A 21,212-nucleotide genomic window follows, 5' to 3' on the forward strand; every position below is an offset into this window, starting at 1 on the left:
ATAAGTAGATGGACAAAACAAAACCGTACCAGGGCATTCTTGGCAGAGACACTGCTCCCCCCGGTGTAATTGGAATATTCGAGACCATCGTTGCTGTACATCAGCCGGTACTGAGTGATGAAGCCTCCAGACTGACGGCCTCCTTGTGTAATGACTGCAGTGATGAATGTGGGCTGGAGAAAGTCCACTTGCAGGTAAGGTTGAGTGTCAGAGCTTAATGGACTCCATCCAGGTTCAATGTTCATTCTTGGGTAGAAAAGTGAGAGGAGGTATAACAAACTGATTTATTGGTTATGTGGGATTTATATCTATGGTTATGGTTATTCCATTCTACGTTTATGGTTCTTTCCATTCAAATACCATGATATCTTCATTGATCTTTATATGTGTTCTCACCGCCATGATGTTGCCTTATTCAATCATTGTTCTTAATACTTCATTATTCCCATTATAAACTATAGACTGATATCATATAAGCCTATATTATATGTACCAATCCTTATTAAGAAAATAAAAATAGCTGTAATTCCATGTGACTTATCCAACTCGGGAAGTTTCAGTATTCTCATTGGACAAACTTCTTGACACAGTTAGCCACTAAACTATTTATACAGCTCAGCTCCTGAAAACCTCTTTCCCAATATATACCTTCTTTCCCCATCCTGTTTGTCCCATCTGTTATACAGGTATAGGATCCCTTATCCGGAAACCCGATATCCAGAAAGCTCTGAATTACGGAATGGCTGTCTCCCATAGGGGCAAATTCACTAAGCGCCGAACACTAGCGTTACTTCGCTAGCGTTTGGCATTTTCGTTACTACGCAAATTCACTAACGAACGCTGGCGTAGATTCGCTAGTGTTACTTCGCACCCTTATGCCTGGCGAACTATCGCTACGGACGTAACTACGCAAATTCACTAACGCGCGCAGTGTACTGAACGCTACCTTTTACGCCAGACTTCCTTCGCCACCTCAGACCAGGCGAAGCGCAATAGAGTAGATAGGGATTGCTTCAAAAAAAGTCAAAATTTTTTCTAAGTCCCAAAAAACGCTGGCGTGTTTTCTACATTATGGGTGATAGGCTGAAAAAGATCAAAAAATTTTTTGGGGCTCCCCTCCTTCCCCCTACATTTCCTGACTCATGGCAACTTAAATATACAGTGGGCACATGTGTAGGGCAAAATAAAAATTTTATTTGATGTTTTGAAGGTTTTCTTGGCATTTGTAGTGCTGATACGTATTCCTCCGTTGAAATTTGAATTTGGCGCCGTATGCAAATTAACCATCACTAGCGTAACTTCGCTTTACTTAGCGAATCAACGCTAGCGCAACTTCGCAACCTTACGCTACCCCTGAGCGCAACTTCGGATTTTAGTGAATTTGCGAAGTGCTGGCGAAACTACGCCTGGCGAAGTGCGGCGAAGTTACGCCTGGCGCAACTACGAATCTTTGTGAATTTTACCCAAATAGTCCAAATTTTTAAAAATGATTTCCTTTTTCTCTGTAATAATAAAACAGTAGCTTGTACTTGATCCCAACTAAGATATAATTAATCCTTATTGGAAGCAAAACCAGCCTATTGGGTTTATTTAATGTTTAAATGAATTTCTAGTAGACTTAAGGCATGAAGACCCCAGTTACGGAAAGATCCATTATCCGGAAAACCCCAGGTCCCGAGCATTCTGGATAACAGGTCCCATACCTGTATCCTTATGAACATATCATTGTATTACCCATAAAATGTTTTGTGTTGTGTCCTTAACTGAAAATAAGATTGCTGTAATTCCACTGTAACTTTACTCTCATGGTGTTTAAGAACTATGGATCTCCTTGCTACCATCAATGTAACACTGCTAGAATGTTTGGCCTTATGAAGACTTTAAGAGACAATCCCAAGGGAAAATTACAAGTTTCCAAAGGAGAAATATGTGGCCCTCACTCCTGGCTGTCATAAAAACTATGGACAGATTCTATGCAGAGACATTTAGTCTCAGATATTCCAGATCATCTACTTTCATTATACTGCAAATTGTGAAAGGCTCACAGAAGATGCCTGGATTCATAGCTCCACACCTTTTTCCTAATTAGTTTATACATTTATCTCAAGTACATAAGATATAATGAATGATACGTAGGCAAAGGGAGTACTAACATATTTGGCACAATGTTAAGGCGTCCTGCATCAGCTGGATTGTTCTCGCTATATGATGAGGCTGTCAACTGCTGGTAGAGAATCCGGCCATCTTCTAGACCAAGGGGACTTTCACATGGACCTTTGAGGAAAAACAATGAACAGAACACTAGATATTCTGTTTTCAGACTAAATGACAAAACCAGACATTATGATAGAAACAGAAACCACGATAAAGTCAATGTAGCTCAATACCTGTTGGAGAAGTGTCCCCTGGGAATTTTGATCCATCGGTACCTGAGGGAGGCTGCCACAAACACAAAAAGGATCAATGTTGTATGTGGTACCAGGAGAGCGACATTATCAGAAATACATTCAGACAGATTTTTCCTTTAACCAAATAGAAACGATCCCTATAGCTACTGTATCTACTGTACATTACCCTCTTTTACTTTTAGAAAGTACGTTTTATCAGTCTGAAAATAATGGTGGCTCACCTGTTTTGTGTAATCCAAGGTTGATCCAGATGGGGGCGTCGGGGCGAGTGGCCATAAAGGATTTTGTGTTCCTGGTAGTTTTGTCTCTGAGCTGATTCCAACACTTTGGTATAAAATAAACATTATTGTTTTTCTAAAGACTGTATTTCACTTTTTTAAAGCTAAAAAAAAGGTGGGGACAGTTAAAAAAGGGGGGAGGTAAGTGGGGGTATAAAGAATGAAGAAAAAAAGGATAATGCATTAATATTTAGCAATATTATGTGCAAACAAAAGTTAGTGACCATAAAACAAATGTTTAAGAAAAGGGTTGGACCATTATAGAGTCACTGATTTATATTCAACACTAGATCTTGATGAAATGAAGCTGATATTCTCCAGTAAGGCGTTCAGGTTCAACATGAAGAACTGCAAGATTTGTAGGACCCTCACACCAAAGTAGATGAAACCTCCTAAGCATAGACAGTGAGAATCAAAGAACCCAAGCAGTTCAACATCAGATTTGATGAATTACTAACATTTTCCTTCAATCTAGAGGGACGGAGAGTGAATAACGAGCTCTTCAAAGCAGAACATGTCATTGTCAGTATACAGGAAAACCTGCTCCTCATACCAGGTCAAGCTTGAAATCCAAAAGGTCCATTGAGGATTAGAATACAAGGGTCAATGGTTAAAAGGTGAAAAGATTCAGCAAGAGGGGACAGTCCTGCATACTGACTTGGCTCAAGTTTAAGTATATTTAGTATGTCCTCCAAGAAATCCAATAATTTAGGTAGGTTTGTTTGGACAGGAGACTGTGGCAGTGGAAAGAACAAAAATGGTGTCGTATAGACAATTAATGGGGCTTTATAGTAAAATACGGGATATTGGTTATAACTTTATAATGTTGGCCTGACCTGCTGCTTGTGGTACTGTGAGACCAGGAAACACAGCCAAACTCATCGGCTCCATCAGAGCAGTCCTGGCGCCCATCACATCTCTGAGAAGCCTCAATGCAATTGCCAGATGACTTGCAGTAGTATTGGGTCTTCTGACAGCCCCACTTTGCAGGGGGCAGGGGAGAGGGGGCTGTGCCTGTAAATAAACAACAACAAAGAGAATATCCATTAACACATATTCCATATGTTTGAAAGCCATTGTTCCCTTCCTTGGATTGATCATTTCTACTAGTGTTAGTATTGAGTTCCTTCTGAAGGGTTACTTATACCAGTAGCAAACGAAATTGTAAAGAACTATAACAACATATAAATCAACCAACTGGTCTCAGATTCAGTTAGTTCTGTGACAGTTAATATTAACTTTTCTGATTCACATTCAAAAGGCTTCTTTTAACAGAATAATACAGTGGAAAGTATAGAAAGTTCCTTTGAGAACATTACCACAGTAGATCTCATCAGATCGGTCTCCGCAGTCATTGACTCCATTGCAAACTACTCCATGTGGTCCAGCAAGAACACAGTGTCCATTATGGCACTGGAATTGGCCAGGTTTGCATGACTCCTCCCCTGGTCGGACGTGAGGTCCAGGCTGTGGTTTGGGCACTGAACAGAACAATAGAAAGTATTGCAAACTGCTAATTAAAAGAAATCATGTAAATCCATGGGGCATGAAAATGGTTGCACTTTGGGCACAACGTTGGCTCCACTAGTGGAATGGTGATCATTCACATTAGTCACAATTGTTCTTGACCCCATCATCTTTTGTACCTTCTAAACACTGTCCTGTTCAGAAACAACAGCTTTTCCTTGTGATCTAAAACCTATTGGTCTCCATATATATGATAATCCCACATTGGGAATATCCCATACATTACAGTAAATACAGGTGACTTTCATTTGGGACACACAGGGGATCAGTGCAAGGTAAAACTGTGTAATGTGCCTTTTCATCACAAACCGATCTTTGATATCAATGTGTTATTTGGTGAAAAATATTTTTTTTGTAAAACATTCATTATACACTTTATCCTTCTCAGGAAACATTGGGGTGCAGTTTTGGGACAGTACCTTCTCCACAGCCCAGCAGTTCCGTGCGCAGATAAATGCCGCCATGAAAGTGCTGTGGGAGGACACGGACATATCTTGCTTTTATTATTCTCTCAAAACTTCGGGCAACAGGAGTGGAATCATCAAAATTTCCCTGGAAAATCTAAGAATGAAACACAGTTTAGAGCCAAAAGGTACCGAGGAACAGCTGCTGAATACCTAGGGCACAATCTCATTTTGGTTTGAGATCACAAACCTAAATCTATACCATAATCTCCATAAGTAAGATAACACCAAGATGGCTGCCATGATCCCCAGCGTCTCATTGCCAAATCCATTGGGGAATTCTCCTGCCACGTTAAGTTCCTGGCAAACTTATTTAGAGAACAAGGAGCTACATAGGACAGTTCTATGAAGGGTTTAAATCCCCCTTTGAAATTAAATTGAATCATAAATTTTGGCTAAAATAACCGATCTTTCAAAAAGTAACTTTTACATAAGAATTGGGGGCTTCACATTCCACCATTTTTACTAAAAATTTGGCACAACATTCCTTTCCCATGTTAGTAAAGTGCTGATGCTTTCCATTCTCTGATATACTGGGTCTCTGGCTATTTCTTCTCTACCACCATCGCGTACAATAATCTGCTCTCACACATTTGGACTACCATTTCAGATTCAAATAGAAGATTTTGGCCTCAAAACGTCAAACTCCAAGGGCCATATTTACTAAAGGGTATAAGTCAAAATTTCGAGTAATTTCACCAAAAATGAAGATTCTCCTCAATATCAGCAATTTACTGGTTTGGAAAATTAACTCTGTGGTTAAAAATCTTTGTATTGGTGTAAATTCCTATTTCTTCTTCTGGTGAAATTTCTCCAGTGAATATTTTCCAATTTACTAAGAGCACAAGAAAGAATTTTCACCAAAATACAGGTGAACTGCCATTATAAAGACAGAGCAATCACCCCATCTAAGCTAAATTTCCATATACGTCATTTCATCATGGCAAAGAGAATTTCCCCCCCTTGTACGGGAAAAATAAAGTGGTGAATTTTCACAGAAAATTGAAGCCAGGAGAAAATTCACTAAATTTCTCTTGAAAAAGTGAACTTAAAATTTTTAGTAATTATGTGTTGTGAAAATACATCTTGCAAATTTGGGTGAACTTTGATGAACTTTAGTAAATGTGCCCCCATATGTCAGCCTCAAAACCCCCAACACTATGATCCCTTCTCTCAAGCCGTTTCCACCAACATAATGTTTCTATTTCCTCAGTTCTTGAAATGCCAATAAACTTCTTTTCTATCCCATTTACAATCTACTTGTTTTACCTACAGATTTATATTCTGACACATCTCACACTGATACATTCCTCACTCTCACACCATCACTCTGCAACTTCCCTCTCTCTCTTTTTTTTACTCAAAACACAAACTTACACCAACATTTTCCTCATATCATAGACCTGAAATTCTCCATCCCATTCCTCTTCTCTGTCTATAAAAGACCAACATTCTATTATCCATTCCTTTATTTCACATCATCTGTTACACTCTGTTTTCCTTGTCTCATACCATTATATTCCAACACTCAACTTATTCCATCCACTATTCAACTGCTCTCTCCTCTCTCCCACCTCTGAGCTCCAGAAGTCTTCTTCTTATTCATCTTCTCCCTACTTCTCTCTCTGCTCTCACACCATTGTGTTCTCAAACTAATATTATAATAAAGAAACTGCATGCTTTAACATGGTTAGTTAATGTACCTGGTTCAGATATCACACATAAAATTAATCATATTTTTCAGACAGGAGAACATTGCACAAATGAATGACTAAATAAAAGTCAAGTATAGGGACAGGTTAAATTCATGGTGCATGAGTTGCAGAAATACATCTCCCAGCTTGTCCTCAGCAGCTCAGCTAATCAAATAAATTTCTGAAAAAGTCACATGACACAAAGCTATGTGACCCCCTTACGTAACATAGTAAGTAAGGTTGAAAAAAGACACATGTCCATCGAGTTCAACCTTTTTTCTTTTTTTTCTTTTTTAATTCTGAGATACTTAGTACTCACATACCTTGGGTGTTTGCTCCTGCCCACTGGTCAGTTCTTTGTATTCATGCCAATTGTTCCCATCCATACTGAACTGCACAGAGAAGCTGGTAACATAGGCATCCTGAGCTCCTGCCCCCTGTACCACGATTCCTACATGGGTAACAGCACAAACTCTGGTATTAAGTTAGGCACCACAATATACACAAAGCTTCATACAATGCACAATGATCCAATGCAGTACTTGTCAATCATTTTCAGTTCAAATTGTACTATGAGTATCACGTTTTGGCCAGGCCCCCCCTTGCAGGTCCAACCTTTGGCCAGACCCCATTAGCTGATGAAAAGGTTCCAAGAATACATATACACCCCAAATCTCACCTTAACTGACCTTCAATTTGTACTTTTAGGTGAATGGCCATCCTACCTAATTCTAATCATTTACCGACCTTCTGTCTGAGCCCACCCTTCCATTGTCTCAAGTCCCATATGGGGGTTACCCCACTGTTTGGTGCTCACTTGTCTAACATGAAAAATGACAGACAGCAGAAATAAGAGCAATCCACTTACCTGTCAGGTTCCACGGCTCCTGTAGATCTATTTGGAGGAATGAGGAAGAGGAAGGAAGGCCATCATACTCATGTTCCTGTGGGCTCCATCCTTGAAATACAGATCTTGGCGACATCTGATTGAGGCGTCCCGCATGGGCAGGGTGCTCAGAATTTTGTGAGGAGGCAGTATAACTTAAATCTGGTAGCAGGGAGATCTTTAGAGGCTTGTAACATTCATCTGTAGGAGATAGAAACTGTTTGTCAGAACCCAGTATCCCTATGAGTTGTCCTTAATATTAATGCCCAGTCCATACTCACCTCCTATTGCTGGCAGCGGGTATGTGATTAGGGCAGGGACTGGTGTAGTGGCAGGGAACCTGGTTGGAGGAGGCCAGGAGACCTCTGTTCCATTTGGAGCTGTACAAAGGTAGAACATTTTAAAGTATTACCCAGTGATATAAATCATTCTCCCTGATATAAGCTGATATAAATGCATTTATTTGCAATAATATTTTTTAGCATATCTAAGGCAAGATCATGTGTTTTATTCACCCAGTATTTGTCCAGTGAAATGGTGATTTGTAAATAGGGATTGTTCTGTATTAAGAAGCTCATTCTTTATTGAATTAGGTGGATTGATTCATTGTTGTCCATGTCTTAAGCTCAAGAGTCTTTGTCTAGATCAGTGATCCCCAATCAGTAACTTGCGTGCAACATTTTGCTCACCAACCCGTTGGATGTTGCTCACAGTGGCCTCAAAGCAGGTGCTTATTTTTCAATTCCAGACTATTTTGGTTGCTAAAAAACCAGATGTACTGCCAAACAAAGCCTCCTGTAGGCTGTCAGTCCACTTAGGGGCTACCAAATACCCCTTTATCTGGCATCCCCAGGGACCATCTTTAATGCTTCTGTTGCTCCCCAACTCTTTTCACATTTGAATGTGACTCACAGGTAAAAAGATTGGTGACCTCTGGTTTAGATTATATACCAATACAATCGTATGCACGTGGTTGTTTGCACCATATACAGATGTAGTACATGTAATGCAAATAACCCATAGCACTACTTAGATGCCACAGAAATATTCCATTATTTGATCCTTTTTATTTTAGTGGGAATGATCCTTTCTATTTCTCCTATGGATTGTACCATGGGGTAAAATGACACAAGGGCAAATTTGCAATATGAAGTGTTTCATCTGTATATCTATTTGACCCCTTGTATTGTTTGGGTATGGCTGATTATGTAGTATTGGGAATATTTGTTCATTAGCTCATCATTCATTGAAGGACAAAAAACACACAGTAGGTAATGTGATAATGGGAACAGACAGACCTGTCTCTGAGCAATAACAGCAGGTGTCTCCTGAACCCTCCACCAGATACTGGCCCTGCAAGATATAAGTATTAGATAAGTTCCTATAGGACAAGACAGTATGTGAAAATCCAGATCCATCTTGGTATTTCCACAATCTACAGGGCAAAGGTAGTGTCTGTAACGGTTACTCACTTCTGGGCATCCGTGGTTGGTATATTGGCAGAAATGGGAGCACTGCACTGTAAGATTTGGCAGGCACTGGCATACATAGCATTCTCCTGAGCGCCAACGTTCTCCAATACTCTGCGTTTTGCCTTGGTAAGAACAAGCTTCACATGGTTCTGTTTGGCACCTGTTAATTGGGCAGGATAGTATATTAACCATCAAAACCAGATATAAAGGAAACAGACAAAGCTTCACTGGGGAACACTAATATGTGTTCATGGATTACCTTTGAAAGTGTATTGTTCTTCTGAAGCCCAATCAGTAGCTTCCCATAGAGCCAATACCCTTATAACAGTGACCTCATACAAATTGCAAAAAGCATGAAAATGTTACCAAGCTACACATGGCTCATCTACCCATACATGGAGTTTGTACAAGGGAAGTAGATCAATTATTATTTGCTACAATGTCAACCTATAGAAAGCTCTCATGCCAAAGGTGTGACATTACCTGCGGGCCTTACGGTAGATGCCTCTACACTGCTTCCCATTACCATGTTTGCTGGGATTGTTGGGACTTCGGAAAGACCACTGTATACTCTGGACTCCACATGGACCGAGACACTCCCCCCATGGGGACCAGGCAGACCACCCACAATGCACTGGAAGAAATGAAGATAATATACATTACGTCCACTACAATTATCTCTTCCACTAAGTGGATACAAAATAGGGTACATGTAAATCCACAGACAATTGCAGTAGGTGTAGAATATGATCGGAGAAAGGTTTTCAAGAAAACTCGACTTTCGACTTGTCTCTACTGGTGGAAATACTGAATGAATTAATTTAGTGGTTGTTGACTGACCGCTGCATTCTGGATTTTGGCGGCAATGTTTCATCTGACCATCTTGACAGGTGCAAATTTGGCAGTTGACTTTAACCAGTTGTCCAGGCCAGTAGGTGGCACCTTCAACCTCACAGGGACACTGCTCTGGGCGCACACAGTGGTTAAGGCTGTCCAACAGTAGTCCTTCTGGGCAGAAGCATCCTGAGGGGAATGGGAAAGTATGAATACATGTACATTATTAAGTTGGTCTTAGTTATTGTGTAAGACCAATAGGAGTGGTAAAATACTTAAATGAATACAATATTACATTTGTTACATTACAAGTTTTACTTGTAACACAATTGTAGGAATGAGTAGTACAGTATATGTTTTGTATTTTTTATAGACCTCTGTGGTTCTGTCTACTTACTGGTAGACACAGTTGATGTAGTAGTAATAATTACTAGTATCTTTGTGTATACCAAGCACAGTATTCTGTACATTTGCCTTAATAAGATACAATACAAATTCCATACCAGAGGCACAGGTTTGGTTCTGAGCACAGGTCCGTTTATTGGACAAATCAGAGCAGGTGAGAGGACATGGCGCACACTTTCTGAATTCCAGATCAGCTGAACAGCTTGGGGTCTCAGGACATCCATCCTGGCGACACACATCTAGACATAAAGGGTAAGATAAAGAAATGTGATTTCTGATAGGAAGAAAATCTCCTTTAATTAAACATTGCCCCATATAATTACCAATTTCCAAAGAAGCAGAAGAAGAATCCGGGAGCTCTGAGCAGTGGCGCCCTCCATTCTTAGGCAGATTACACTCGCGCTTGCGGATGACTATCCCAGTGCAATCCTGAGTACAGTTGGACCACGTTACCCATGGTGTCCAAGAGCCATCGACTAAATGGAGACAAAAGTACTTTGGTCATTGATATGATTATGTGCTATGTAAAAAATTAAACACAATTCTTTGCTCCTCATGGATGATGCTGATGGAATATTTTGGCTAACTCTTGCTTCTCTTCCAATGAACTCTATGGGGCAAATTCACTAAGATTCGTAGTTGCGCCAGGCGCAACTTCGCCGCACTTCGCCAGGCGTAGTTTCGCCAGCGCTCCGCAAATTCACTAAAATCCGAAGTTGCGCACAGGGATAGCGTAAGGTTGCGAAGTTGCGCTAGAATTGATTCGCTAAGTGAAGCGAAGTTACGCTAGCGATGGTTAATTTGCATACGGCGTCAAATTCAAATTTCAATGGAGGAATACGTAGAATCACTACAAATGCCTGGGAAACCTTCAAAACAGCAAATAAAATGTTTATTTGCCCTACACATGTGCCCACTGTATAGTTAAGTTGCCATGAGTTAGGAAATGTAGGGGGGAAGGAGGGGAGCCCCAAAAAAATTTTCAATCTTTTTCAGCCTATCACCCATGATATAGAAAAAACGCCAGCGTTTTTTGGGACTTAGAAAAAATTTGAACTTTTTTTGAAGCAATCCCTATCTACTCTATTGCGCTTCGCCTGGTCTGAGGTGGCGAAGGACGTCTAGCGTAAAAGGTGGCGTTCAGTACACTACGCGCGTTAGTGAATTTTCGTAGTTACATCCGTAGCGAAAATTCGCCTGGCGTAAGGGTGCGAAGTAACACTAGCGAAGTTACGCCAGCGTTCGTTAGTGAATTTGCGAAGTAACGAAAATGCCCAACGCTAGCGAATTGACGCTAGCGTTTGGCGCTTCGGCGCTTAGTGAATTTGCCCCAATATGTTTCTTCTTACCTGGGCAGGACACAGTGAAGCACTGCTGGGCTTCATCATCCTCCCCTCTGCATTGTCTTAATATGTCAGTAGATGGGTTGGTGCAAGTGCGCCTCCTGCTGTGCATCCCTGTCCCACACGAGTGGCTGCATTCACTCCAGGATCCCCATGGACTCCAGAAGCCACAGTCCCTCTCATCAGAAGCTACCCAACCTGATGCTTCATCCCCATCATCACAGTCAGTGATACCGTTGCACACCTTGAGGGGAAAGTAAAACTCTCAGTTGGGAAATAGAACAAATAGACACGATGACAATAGACACGATGATCACTCAGAAGTCTGTATGGTCAGTATTTTGTTATACATTGTATTGAGCAGGTACACAAACACCAAGGGAAATAAGTAAAACACAAAGGAAAATGCTGTAGAACTTCTAAAAAATCTTCCCTTCTACCTGCTTAAATAACAAGCATCGGCCATCTGAACAGGAGTACTCTGGGCAAGCTGGTACTGTCTGGTTCTTAGGTCCAGTTGGTGATATTGTTACTGGGCTTCTCTCTACGAGGAACAGAAATAACATTTTGCTCAAAACAGAAATAATCAATGTATTGTAAATGAGACTGTGCCCATGCGAGTTAATGATCTCAATGCCTCAACTTACCACAAGATACCTCATCCTCTCCCTGAGGACAGTCTGGGGCCCCATCACACTGGAGGGAGATGTTGACACACATTCTGTTCATACAAATAAAGTGCCCAGGACATGGGGGAATCTGAGTAGAACCTGCAGAAGCCAAAATCACAGTCGTAATGATCTTCATGAAGAGTTTCTGTAAGTTACTGATAAAATGACTGCACTGTTCCATTTGACTCCAAGAAAGTTGAAATTAATATCCCAAGTCAACGCTGACCAGCTGGAGACTTTGAGCTGGATATGGTCATCCAAGATATATCTAAAGCTGCATAAGGACTACGTTTGGCTATGTATATAACAATGGCTCAAAAATCTGGAATTAAATCAGTGGATTGATAAATGGATTGTAGAAGTGCAATGTATATAAATCAGTAGCATAAAAATGCCAGGAGTGTGCTCACATGGAGAAAGCCTTATAAAAGAATATGGCCCATAACTACCATCCCATATTCTTTTCTTTTTTTGTACTAAAGAGTGTTCTTCTGCAACATCTGCAACATGCTGTGCCTAAATTCTCAAGTGAAGTTGGGTTCATATCTAACTAGAATTAGAATGAAATATGAGCAGTTTAAATAGACCGAATTTAATGATGATTTTGACCCAAATGGTGCAACCTGCCATTTTTCTCCATTGTACTGAATTGATTTCACCAAGCTGTGCCCATGTTCTCTTAAAAATGTTTGATCCATCTGATTCTAGAATGGGTTGTGGTAATGTGTAACCAGAGTGACTATGACCTACACATTACACACATGTTTCCAGTTTACTGAATGGTGTTCCAAAATAAATGCTCCGTCTATAGATCTCTTGTTGTCACCAGACAAAGCAAAGAGTAGAACTGGAAGATCTACTTCAGGGATCCTCACAATACACATTATTCTTTATTTAATATTGTAATAATCTAGTCTCACTTACCACAGTTGTCTGTGCTCTCATCTGACTGGTCCCGGCAGTGGGGGATCCCATCACACAATTGTCCATATCCTACACACTCCCCACTTAGGGTGCACTTGAACTGGTCAAAGCCACAGGTGCGGTTACAGTTCTGCTCATCACTTCCATCTCTGCAATCCACTTCATTGTCACACAACCACCCCCTGGGGCGACACTCACCGCTCAAACACTGGAACTCATAACGTCCACAGGGGTTGACTGTAGGACAAAGAGAATTCTAAGTGGGTCCGACCCATGAACATGTACAACTATAGGCAACAGGATTATGGGTTTTGATTACACCTGCACCCCTGTAGAAGGGATCAATGTATAGAAGGAACAATCTCAATATATGTCAGTATAATATGAATAAAACATAATTATTTAGAAAAAGAGGAGGAGGAGTCTGGAAAACCAATGGGTGATAGTTCAGAAGCATCAGGCCATCTAAGCAAAAGTTTTCTGAGCTGGAAGTTTATAAAAAAATGAGTTATATAAAATATCTCTTTCACTCTGGCCTTGCCTGATTAATGGTGAACATACCAATAAGCATATATTTGGTTCAGTCCTTACCAGTGGGGCGTGTGGCCTCTGTGGAGTCACTACCAGCTGAACTACTAGGGGGAGGCACAGCCGTCGCACACTGAGCTTTAAACTCATCTGAACCATCACTGCAGTCAGGTGTCCCATCACACAGCTTCTCTCTTGCAATGCACAAGCCATCTCCACATGCCCAACGGCCTTCAGAACAGGTCCCTGCCCCTAGGAATAGAGAATCATCTCATACATACATCTTGTGCTGATCTTTGTATGCGCTACTTAAGATTTATTTATAGTGTAAGCTCATTGACCCTAGAAACCTATTTCATTACATGACATGTAGAAACATGAATAAGAGCAGAACAGATGAGCAGTGAGAATAAACAACCCAAGCCTCACAGTAGTGTGAGGAGAAGCAAAATGAAGAGGGGGAGGGATTCCAACCTGTAAAAATGCAGGCTAACCATAGTTTGCTAATAATAAATAACTGTGTCCCATGGCAGATCCATTTAACTGCATAGCCCAGCAGACCCAGTAGACCCAGTAGGCCCTTATTCATATGTTACCTGTGCAAAGCAGCTCATCGGTTCCTTGGGGGCAGTCCTTTTCCCCATCACACAGTTTCTCCCTGGGAATGCAGAGCCTGTCTGGACATTGGAACTCCCCAACATTGCAGTAGCACCCTCTCTCATCGCTGAAATCCCCACAGTCGTCATGGCCATCGCAGTGGTGAATGTAGGGCACACAGCTACCCTTGGAGCAGCGAAAGTGGGTAGAACTGCACTCAGAGGAACAGTCTGAGAAAGAAAGGAGTGGGGAGGTGTATTTAGGACAGTATTTACAGACTGTCCTTGCTAAGGCATCTGCCTCCCTCTCATGTCTCATTATGGTCATTCACACATTCATATACCCTTAGTATGGCCTTTCCTACACAGCATGCCTTAGTATGCTCTTCTCTACATTCAAATGTGGCCTTTCCTATCTTCACCTGATCTTTTATGGCACCCCGTATACTGACATGTCTCAGCTTCACCTACCCTACACTCACATACCTATTTTTGGATTTTGCTACATCAACAACCTTCTATTCCAGTAAGACTGATCCATTGACTCACTTGATTCATCAGAGTCATCTCCGAAACCACAGTCCAGTTCCCCATCACAAACATAAGCTACAGGAATGCAGCGGCCATTGAAGCAGCGGAACTCATCGCTACCACAGGGTGGTGCCGGACAACTCCACTCATCTGAATGGTCCACACAATCTGCTTTGCCATCACAGCGATGGGCAAGGGGCACACACTGACCATTGGCACAACGATGTTCATGAGGGGCACAGATCAGTAGGCAAATCTCATCTGATCCATCTCCGCAGTCATCTTCATTGTCACAGACCCAGGCGTTGGGCACACAGCGCTCACTCAGGTGGCAGGCAAATTCGTTGTCAGCACAATGAGAGGGGGCAGAGCAGGGTTCTGTTGGGCACTGCCATTTGCCCGCTTCACAGGTGCTTTAGGAAGAGAAGAGTTAGTGAAGGGGGTGAGACATTCGGAACAGATTTGGCTCCAAAAGAGCTAAGAGAAGCTCACCAATTTGAGACAGACATTGAGTTCCTTTGGTTTCATGGCCACAGGACAACCCATCAGTGAGTCTGGGGCACGTTTATTTTGCCATGTGTTATAGAATGAATTGGAATGTGCTTCAGTGAGTTTGTCACATACCAGTTCTTGCAGCCATGCTTGATTGCAGCTCCAGTTGGGAACGGCATACCACCCCAGTAACACGGGCAATCAGATGGATCCAGACAGCGCCCCTCTAAAGGTTGGGAAGAATCAAGAAGTGTTTATTACTATATTACCGAGGTCACACCAACAAAAGCACTCATACCTACAAGAGGTACATTTGGTACAGAGAGTGGTGCTAAAACTTAGTAATCAACAAATGATACAATATCGCACACAAGGCATCACATATTATAAAATGATTTGCTGTTGGAGGCCAATGACGCAAAAAGTGTTTAGGAGCTTCTCAACTAGTTTTGCATCTACAAACCTACCCATTTAATACATGTGATGCTGTAAAAGGGCTTCCCATATCCCATACAGAGTAGCTATGCTACTGTATATCAAATAAGCATTACACAGTGTAAGGGTGAGTAAGATGAGTAAGGGTGTAGAAATATATAAGAAGCACCTGGTGTAACAGTGTCTGGAATGTAAAAAAGCCACCACATTGTCTCTTACCATGTAGGACCTTCCCAGGGGGGCAGAAGCAGCCCTCCACACAAGACAAGGAGCCGCAGTGGGGATCAGGCGCCAGTTCCATGTTCTTACAGGTCTGAGGGCAGGCAGGTCCGCAGGCTTCATACACCATCCCATTATCACATTGCATGGCTGGAGAGAGGGGCAGAGAACCTTGCTGAATACATGATTATGCCTTTTATACACTGTAGTAATATCAGTTATGGTTTGTTATTATTCCTATGTGGCATTTGGATGGAATGGAATGAAGCAGAACATACCATGGGCCGTGTGATCACCTACCCCTTCCTCTGGGAACAAACTTAATGGACACTAGAGCATCTACTAACTCTATGAGTAGTATAGATATAGGCCTATTAATATAGTAACTTACCTGCCTCCAGTGTATATTATCCATATACAACTATACTGTAAGTAATATCTTAAGAAATGTCCTACCACTAGAAGCCTAGAAGCCTTGTCAACCTTTGCTCTGTAGTCCTTCCCTTGCTGCATGCCCATGGCTATATTTGTGATTAAATGGCAGATTGGGTCAACACTTACGGCACAAGTCTTGCGTCCTCCATCGGATGTAGACTCCTCTCTGGTTGCACTGCTCTGCGTATGTGGCGATGGCCGTACAGAGACACTCGCAGTCACCCCCTGAGTCACATCTGCAGAGATAAAGTATCTGGATGTAAGTAGCGCAAAACACATTTATATAAAAATTATGGTGGTTGTATTTGTTGCTAAATTGTCCCAAAAATGTAATGTATAAATATATAGCCCACCTTTGGTGCTTTACAAGTTGATGTCAAAGGGGCTCAGTGATGTGTAGAATGGGAAATGGGGAGTTGCAAGTAAGTTTAAATACTGAGGGATACAGATGATTGGATGACATGGTTTGGTTCACACTGGTATTGTTAATACAGAAGGAAAGGGTCAATGTACTTACCCACAGGTATCATAAACACACCAGTCATAGTACTGCTGGCAAGGGACCTCCTGGTGACAGGCTGCAAACAGAGACTGCAAGAGCACCCCACACTTCTTTCTGGCCCAAATGACACGATGGCTGTTCTCCTGAAATGAATAGACTTTTGGTATTATTGATGTTGGTCATGCTGTGACCATTCACTGACCTTGCAATCAACTTAAACTGACCAAGAGGGACTGGCCTGAAGTTGCCTGCAGCCTTATGTTCAACAGTGCCTTGGTTGTAACTAACAAAGCTAACTGTGGACACATTTCCAACAAGCATCTCTATGGTTTCATTTCTACCTTCTACTTTTCTGGTCTACTTTCATTTAGTAATTTTAATCTAATCCATGACCATTCACGACAAGAGATGATTCTCCTTGTTAATAAATCAACCAGGGGGCTGAAGTAAGAGGCACACTCAATTTAAAGCATTTTAATTTGGCTTTAAAAGTTGTCTTTGCATTTACCGTACATGGATGCTCAAAGTCATCAGCATTAACTTCTGGACACATGAGGCTCATTCTCCAGCTGTTCCCAAACAGATCTGCTGTGGGCTCAACAATTCCCTGACGACTGGTGAAGTCATTCTCAGTGTCCCCATCGAAGTTCCCACACAACCCACTAACACGACCCTGGAAAGCTGGATCCAGCTTCACATATACACGGGTTCCTGGGAAGGAAGAGGAGAAAACGAGAGGGTATGGGAGGGGGCAATGCCTTGCTTTCTCATTGAAAAAAACAACTTTGGGTCCATAGGTTTAGAAAGCCTGGTGTGTGCAATACGTGTACTTGTACTGGAGATTACCCATTTAATTTACTCTAGAAGTTTATAATCTTAAAAAAATAAGGTGGTTGTGAATAAGTGGTGGCTTGTACACTGCATCTACCATATCTACTTAGCTGGAGGCAAGGTTCAAGAAATCCATCCTACCTCCATCCCACAGTACAGTCAGACCCAACTGGGAGATGAACATGGTGAATAGACCAGTCCTTTCTAGAGTAATACCATTCCCACTATAGACTTTGGGAGGCCTCACAGCGATTCCATTAATTGTCACTTCTTTGCCTGGTGAGAGAGACAGTTAGAGATCAGATTATTTATAAACACATTACCCATTGGTATTATCACATATCTATCCCATTGTCCCACTTACCTCTCAGCATATGGACTATCATGTTACCAATCATCACCACCACGGATTTGGTGCAGGTTATTCCACTGGTTCCGCAGGGGACATTCTCAGCCGTGACAGTGAAGAGGCCATCATTCTCCCGTGCCAAGACATACTGGCAGTCTCCCAGGAAAGTGAACGAACGTCCATCAAATGTGATATAGTGAGGGTCCCCAGTAGCTGTGCAGACACCACTACACTTGAGGTCAGTACATGACCAGTGCCTGTTCTTGCACACACTATGAACAGAAGAGCATTAATAATATCAGTGGGTGTATGTTGGGAGTTTAAATTGGGTAAATTCTGTAGATCATGTAGGTTATATCCCACGTGAGATGAGTGAGTTACATTAGGTTGTGTTAGCAGTTAGTCACATGGGGCTGTCAATAGGTCTTAACTTGACCATACCAAGTATTGCAGTCTTTCACAATGGTCTCATTGGGGTGGTACAGCTTTCCATGGTGATGACAGGGGCAGTCTTCTGGAGTTACGCAACTATCCTTCTGTAGAGGAACAAAGATAATTTCTTTGGTAAGAAACATGTATCTACAGGGGCTGTGTGTGAGAGCACTGTAGAAATTCTTGACCTTCTCTAAACTCGAAAAAAAAATGACTAGAATCTCTGCAACAAGGAATGTCTCTTTCACAACTGTCTAGGGGCACGTGATAGAAAAATTCATATTTACCAAGAGTACAGTTCCGTCTGGGCACACGCATCCATCCAGGGTGTCTGAACATGTCCCATTCATCTCCATGTTATCACAGGTAAACAGACAGTTCCCAGGAGAATAGACCATATTCCCAGGGCAGTAGGCTGCTTCAGGGCAACTTGAGCCAGTGCAGTTCCACACACCATTCTCACAAACACTGTGGAGATGCATGAGAAGAAGATGATGAAGAGGAACTTGTAAACATGTAGTACTGCAGTTATGTTATTCAGATGCACCCGACCAGACCTGTTGAGGAGTTTTACAGTTGCTGGTAGACATCAGTATATTGAAAGATCTCTACCCTTACATTGATATAGGTTTGGGAGGATTTGGTTACCTAAAATACTCCACCTCTACATACATACCAATGTTCATCTGGTTGTGGAGAAGTTCTGTGGTAGAGATATTCAATGAAATCAACCTATCCTGTGGGGTAGGAGAAACAGGTCATAGGGTGATTTCATCAGACATCTCCTACCACAAAGTTCGATCAGTCCAGCAACTGATCCATAAGGATCATAGATCAAGTCCTATCAATCTGATTTAATTTGATGCATCTACAGTGTCCTCTACTCATGCAAGAAAGGAGTTAAATGACCATCAGACAGATGCACCATTGTTAAGTTTTCTAATATATATTCATGAGTACCTACCAGCTCTTGCAGTTTTGTTGAATTTTGCTGCCAGGCTGATGGGTCTCAGCACCATGATGGCACTGGCACATGCTGGGTGGCACACACTGTCCACTCTCATCTAGAACCAATCCTTCTGGGCAATTGCATCCAGCCACACAGCCTTCCAGTTCTTGGCATGATCCAGTCCCTGCCATATGGAGGTCAGCACATGTTTTCCTGCAGGGGGGAGTGCACTCCATGTACACCTGCCCCCCGGTGCACTGAACAGCTACAGAAGAGGAGAGGTTGGCTTTTAAAAAGGGGATGTCATACCAAGTAATAAAGATAAAGTGATCATGTTCTTTGTGTTGGATTCATTCAAAACAAAGCAAGTGAGAGATGATTAGTCTTTATCTGACTTACTACAGAATGTCTGGTTCCTCCAAGACACAATGGCTCCTTCCTGAGCACACTGCCTAGCATAGGCCGATAACGTGCTGCACAGGCAGTTCTTATTGGGGGCGCAGCCACACACATCGTACAGACAGAGTTGGTGGAATGGCTCCCATTCAACTAAATCATGGCAGGCCTAGTGGGAAGGTACATGGAAACAAGAGACCAAGATCAGACATTCATATGTAAATCTATGTTCTTCTTTAGACAGACATTTCTGAATTGATAGCAATAAAAGTTTAAAGAAACAGAATGGAACTTTCAACTTCAAATCTGCTAGTGATACCTGGAACACAGGACTGAGAATGACTGCACAGGCCTCCTCAGCAAACTCCCTGCGCTGTGTGTATGTCCCACATGGGTCAAATACAAAAGGTCCCACATCTGGGCACTCAGGAGACACTTTGAACTTGTTGGCAAAGGAGAAGCTGTTGGTCTCAATATCTCCCTCAGGGGTGGTGAAGTCATCATTTTGGTTCCAGTTGTATGTGCCACATAACCCTCTTACCTGGAAGAGAAATTAGGAGTAGTGTGGATCAACCAATCCTGTTGGCACTAGCACAAGAAACATTCTTCATTAAATAAATAAAATGAATTCTGCAGATTACCTTGTTGGAGAAGACTGGCTGTAGAGTGATGTAGGCAGCAGGAAACTCCAAGCTCCACAGGAGGTAGGCTCCAAACGTCTGAAGAAGAAGGAAGGAGGAGGAGACCCACCTTACAGTTAGGTCAGGGCTGAGAAAGGGAAGGGTCACTTCTCTTCCATTTACTCTGTAGTCTCCTGTAACACAGTGAAGATCAAACATTGTTCAGGATTATTACTGAAAAAGTAATTCTATGGAGTTGCTTATCTGCAATGTTCTCATCACAAGGTTCTACTGCCAAGATATAAATAATCCTATGAGCAGTTAATCCTTGTAGTTGTAAAGTGCTGGCACACATCCAGTATCACCATGATGTAACACAAAGTACCTTTGATGCTGAGTCTGATGGACGTCTTGTAGACAGTTACAGTAATGGCTCGTAGGCAGCTGACTGACCCTTTGCTGCCACATGCCACATTCTCAGCAGTAATGAGGAGCTTCCCATCCACAAAGTCCTAGTAGGGTACAGTAGAAGGAAATATCTCATTATTGTTTTGTGACTTGCTCTCCTGTTACTATCTATTCTTGTTGGGAAAATGCGTATATTCTATAAAATGCGCATATTCTATAAAATGAGTATATTCTTTATTTCTGAGAAGTTCAGTGGGCAGGGGTTTCACACAAGTCCACGTTAACTGGGTTTCCCATAAGTGAAAAACTGCAATATACAGGGACTTAGGATAAAAGGGCTAAAACATGCTTCATCTGCAGGATATACCTGAACCAAGATGTAATCACAGGTTCCATGGAAAGAATATCTCTTGCGGTCGAAGGTTACGTAGTGAGGGTCACCCACCACTGAACACTCAGCAGCACATTTGTCCTGGGAACAATGCCAGCGGCCCCCCCGACACTCACTGAAATGAAAGGTAGACTTATGTGATTGTACAGTTTATAATGTTGCATTGTTTACTCATGGTATTAGGAGTACTGG

At 41.9% G+C, this 21,212-nt stretch overlaps 1 protein-coding gene across 4 annotated transcripts in view; it reads right to left on the reverse strand.

Moving 5' to 3' along the window:
• The window catches only part of sspo.L (SCO-spondin L homeolog), a 77,963-nt gene that overhangs the window by 46,673 nt on the left and 10,078 nt on the right, over nt 1-21,212 (reverse strand). For all 4 annotated transcript variants that reach the window (XM_018241269.2, XM_018241268.2, XM_041565693.1 and 1 more), the window contains exons 13-50: nt 20,997-21,135; nt 20,607-20,733; nt 20,243-20,415; nt 19,921-20,142; nt 19,605-19,770; nt 19,221-19,470; nt 18,544-18,724; nt 18,266-18,360; nt 17,840-18,096; nt 17,617-17,751; nt 17,153-17,355; nt 16,660-16,787; nt 16,269-16,378; nt 15,708-15,857; nt 15,186-15,279; nt 14,580-14,974; nt 14,031-14,261; nt 13,498-13,686; nt 12,907-13,143; nt 11,959-12,081; nt 11,752-11,855; nt 11,318-11,555; nt 10,292-10,444; nt 10,067-10,207; nt 9,570-9,752; nt 9,213-9,363; nt 8,730-8,889; nt 8,556-8,610; nt 7,539-7,637; nt 7,240-7,458; nt 6,695-6,822; nt 4,633-4,774; nt 4,006-4,167; nt 3,523-3,700; nt 2,630-2,732; nt 2,388-2,439; nt 2,154-2,274; nt 30-246 (exon numbers count right to left, since the gene is read on the reverse strand). In XM_018241269.2, the coding sequence (XP_018096758.1) occupies nt 30-246; nt 2,154-2,274; nt 2,388-2,439; nt 2,630-2,732; nt 3,523-3,700; nt 4,006-4,167; nt 4,633-4,774; nt 6,695-6,822; nt 7,240-7,458; nt 7,539-7,637; nt 8,556-8,610; nt 8,730-8,889; nt 9,213-9,363; nt 9,570-9,752; nt 10,067-10,207; nt 10,292-10,444; nt 11,318-11,555; nt 11,752-11,855; nt 11,959-12,081; nt 12,907-13,143; nt 13,498-13,686; nt 14,031-14,261; nt 14,580-14,974; nt 15,186-15,279; nt 15,708-15,857; nt 16,269-16,378; nt 16,660-16,787; nt 17,153-17,355; nt 17,617-17,751; nt 17,840-18,096; nt 18,266-18,360; nt 18,544-18,724; nt 19,221-19,470; nt 19,605-19,770; nt 19,921-20,142; nt 20,243-20,415; nt 20,607-20,733; nt 20,997-21,135 (6,211 nt within the window). The remainder of the gene's footprint in view (nt 1-29; nt 247-2,153; nt 2,275-2,387; nt 2,440-2,629; nt 2,733-3,522; nt 3,701-4,005; nt 4,168-4,632; nt 4,775-6,694; nt 6,823-7,239; nt 7,459-7,538; nt 7,638-8,555; nt 8,611-8,729; nt 8,890-9,212; nt 9,364-9,569; nt 9,753-10,066; nt 10,208-10,291; nt 10,445-11,317; nt 11,556-11,751; nt 11,856-11,958; nt 12,082-12,906; nt 13,144-13,497; nt 13,687-14,030; nt 14,262-14,579; nt 14,975-15,185; nt 15,280-15,707; nt 15,858-16,268; nt 16,379-16,659; nt 16,788-17,152; nt 17,356-17,616; nt 17,752-17,839; nt 18,097-18,265; nt 18,361-18,543; nt 18,725-19,220; nt 19,471-19,604; nt 19,771-19,920; nt 20,143-20,242; nt 20,416-20,606; nt 20,734-20,996; nt 21,136-21,212) is intronic.

This window comes from Xenopus laevis, chromosome 6L, assembly GCF_017654675.1.
Source record: "Xenopus laevis strain J_2021 chromosome 6L, Xenopus_laevis_v10.1, whole genome shotgun sequence".
Lineage (NCBI taxonomy): Eukaryota > Metazoa > Chordata > Amphibia > Anura > Pipidae > Xenopus > Xenopus laevis.